The 2357-nt window shown below is 42.7% G+C and overlaps 1 protein-coding gene across 1 annotated transcript; it reads right to left on the minus strand.

Moving 5' to 3' along the window:
- Window positions 1-1303: 1303 nt before the first annotated feature.
- LOC131901711 (large ribosomal subunit protein bL17m-like) lies at window positions 1304-2011 on the minus strand. Its single transcript, XM_059252808.1, has one exon. It carries the CDS (start codon window positions 1998-2000, stop codon window positions 1470-1472), a length of 531 nt encoding a protein of 176 aa, XP_059108791.1. The 5' UTR covers window positions 2001-2011; the 3' UTR covers window positions 1304-1469.
- Between the last annotated feature and the right edge of the window lie 346 nt (window positions 2012-2357).

The following is a 2357-nucleotide window of genomic DNA, read 5'->3' on the forward strand; positions in this document are numbered from 1 at the left end:
GGAATAAATCACTAACAGGATAAATAGGTCTATCACTGTCAGAAACCTGGATCATGGCTCTATTGCTTAGGGAGTTTTATTCCTGAAATTCAGGGCAAAGTGTTTGCAAATTATATAATATTAAAGAGTAGTCTTCATGCAAAGTTGAATACTTAGAGAATAATGGAGCTAGGAAGAACACCTTTGTGTTCACCATTGTTAGCCAGCACATTTTCCTCAGTGGGAAGATGAAAAAAAAAACTGTATTATTGGATCTCTCCATGTATGTAGAAAGTTGATTTCTTAGAATGTCTTACAAGCTGTGGTCCAGGTAGTCCAACAATGGCTGCATACCAATGGAAATTTGAAGAAGCCAGTAGTTGTTCATTCCATGAGGCTGCATGTCTCAGCTGGTCTCCAGTATACACCAAAATACCAAAGAAGAAGGATCTAATGCTTGTAAAGTAATTTACTTGGTAGCCAGTGCTAGGGCAAAGAGGCAAAGAAAGAGAGCTTCCTCCTTCAATATAATTTCTATATGCAGGCAGCCACCAGAGATGCAATCCAGATTAAAGGTGGATCTTAAACTTCATTTGATTTTTACTTTTTTGGTGTTTTTGAGACAGGGTTTATCTGTGTAGCCTGGGAACTCCTTCTGTAGGCCAGGCCAGTCTCAAACTCAGGTAAATCCAACTGTTTCAACATCCAGAGTGTTTTGGTTAAAGTGTACATACACACTAAGCAGCTGAAGGTGGATTTCACCTCAAATGATCCATATGAAAGATGGTTCTTTTTTAAAACATTAAAAAAAATCCATCACAGGTATACCCAACTCTTAGGGTTTTAGTTAATTTCACAAGGAGTAGGTGTGACTACCAAGAGTAGACCTCACAACAGCCAAGAAAGAAGAAATGAGAAAAGTTCTTACCTGCAGGAGGCAGGGAAAGCATTCTTTTCATAAACAGAGGAAGTATGTGGATTTTACTTAGGAAGGCTGGACATATTCATGTAAAATTCTCCCTATTTCTAAGCAAGCAAGTAAACAAATCCACTTCTGAACATGATAACAATGTAAAAGCAGAGACATTTAGGGGTATTCTTAATCCAATGTCATGCAGAAATGTATATAAATTTTAAAAATGATTGGAAAAATTGTCTCTGGCATGCTGAAAATCAATAAATCACACAGTAAAATAAATATTGCATTGAAGCTTATGCAACCTGTCAATCTTTTTTTTTTTTTTTTTCAGAAACACAAGCTGTGAATTTACTATCTTAGGTGCCTCTCACTTTCCAGAAATCCCAGGAAAGAAAAGAAAATCAGTTTCACACAGTCACATCCGAATTTTATCTATTGTGCAAAGAGAGGACCATGAGCCAGCAGGAAGGTCTGGGCTCCATTTTGCCCGACCACTTCCAGTTGTCATGCATTATAAGAGCTCCAAGGCCTGTGCACACACCTATGAGAGCCGTGCACTCTCCTGCTCCAGTTAAGTCTTTGGCGTTTGAACCATGTGGGAGCTGTGGAGGCTTGCTTCCTGGTTATGGTGCAGGTCCTGCTTCAGTGCCAGTAGCAGCTGGTTTAGGAGAGTGAGGTTGCTGTCTCTGTGAGGCAGAGGCAGGGGAGGGAGGCAGTTCCCTTTATATTCGATCACTGCCATCTTGGCCCGATCTTGCTCCTTCCGATTCGGGATCTGCAGCATTCTTGTGTAGTTCCCATTCTGACCTTGGAACCGAGGTGCTAGTACTTTAAACAGCTTTGGGATCAAGTCCTTCTCAGTGAGCCAGAAGTCAGCCATGCGCATGGCTCGTTCGTTGGTGTCTCCTAGCTTTCCATAGTCGATAAGCTTCTCCGCGTAGCCCCTCATCTCGTCCACGCGTGCCCATGATGCCTCGATACGTTCGTGGCGCACTAGGCCCGTGAGCAAGTTCCGCAGCAGGTGGATGCGAGACTCGGGACCGAGGCCCAAGCGGCGGTAGACGCGGCCGTGGGAGATCGCGGCTGCAAGCGTCAGCCTCATGTTCCCACCTCAGCCCCCGCAACCTGTCAATCTTGATGTTCAATCTAGAAGATAACTGTACCAATGCTATTCTCACCAATAGAAAACATAGAGAACACAAATAAAGGAAACTTCAAGAAAAAGACACCTAACAGCACTGTATAGTCTGCTCTTAGATGAATGGTTATGATGAACTATATTAAGTTCAGAATGAAGCTGCTTTTACCTTTGAGCAGGCTGGATCAATGGAAGGCCACAGCTCCTTCCATGCAAGACCTTAGGGAAGTCATTTAACTAGCCCTGGCTGCTGCCTGTCTCAGGGCTCTGATATCCCTGTAGAAAATTCCATTGTTCACTTTTTGTAACTTTTAACAAAAT

Source organism: Peromyscus eremicus, unplaced genomic scaffold, assembly GCF_949786415.1.
Source record: "Peromyscus eremicus unplaced genomic scaffold, PerEre_H2_v1 PerEre#2#unplaced_227, whole genome shotgun sequence".
In the NCBI taxonomy this organism is placed as follows: domain Eukaryota; kingdom Metazoa; phylum Chordata; class Mammalia; order Rodentia; family Cricetidae; genus Peromyscus; species Peromyscus eremicus.

What these genes read in the sequence shown, in the direction of transcription:
- LOC131901711 (XM_059252808.1), bottom strand. Translation starts at nt 2,000, where the DNA reads ATGAGGCTGACGCTTGCAGCCGCGATCTCCCACGGCCGCGTCTACCGC.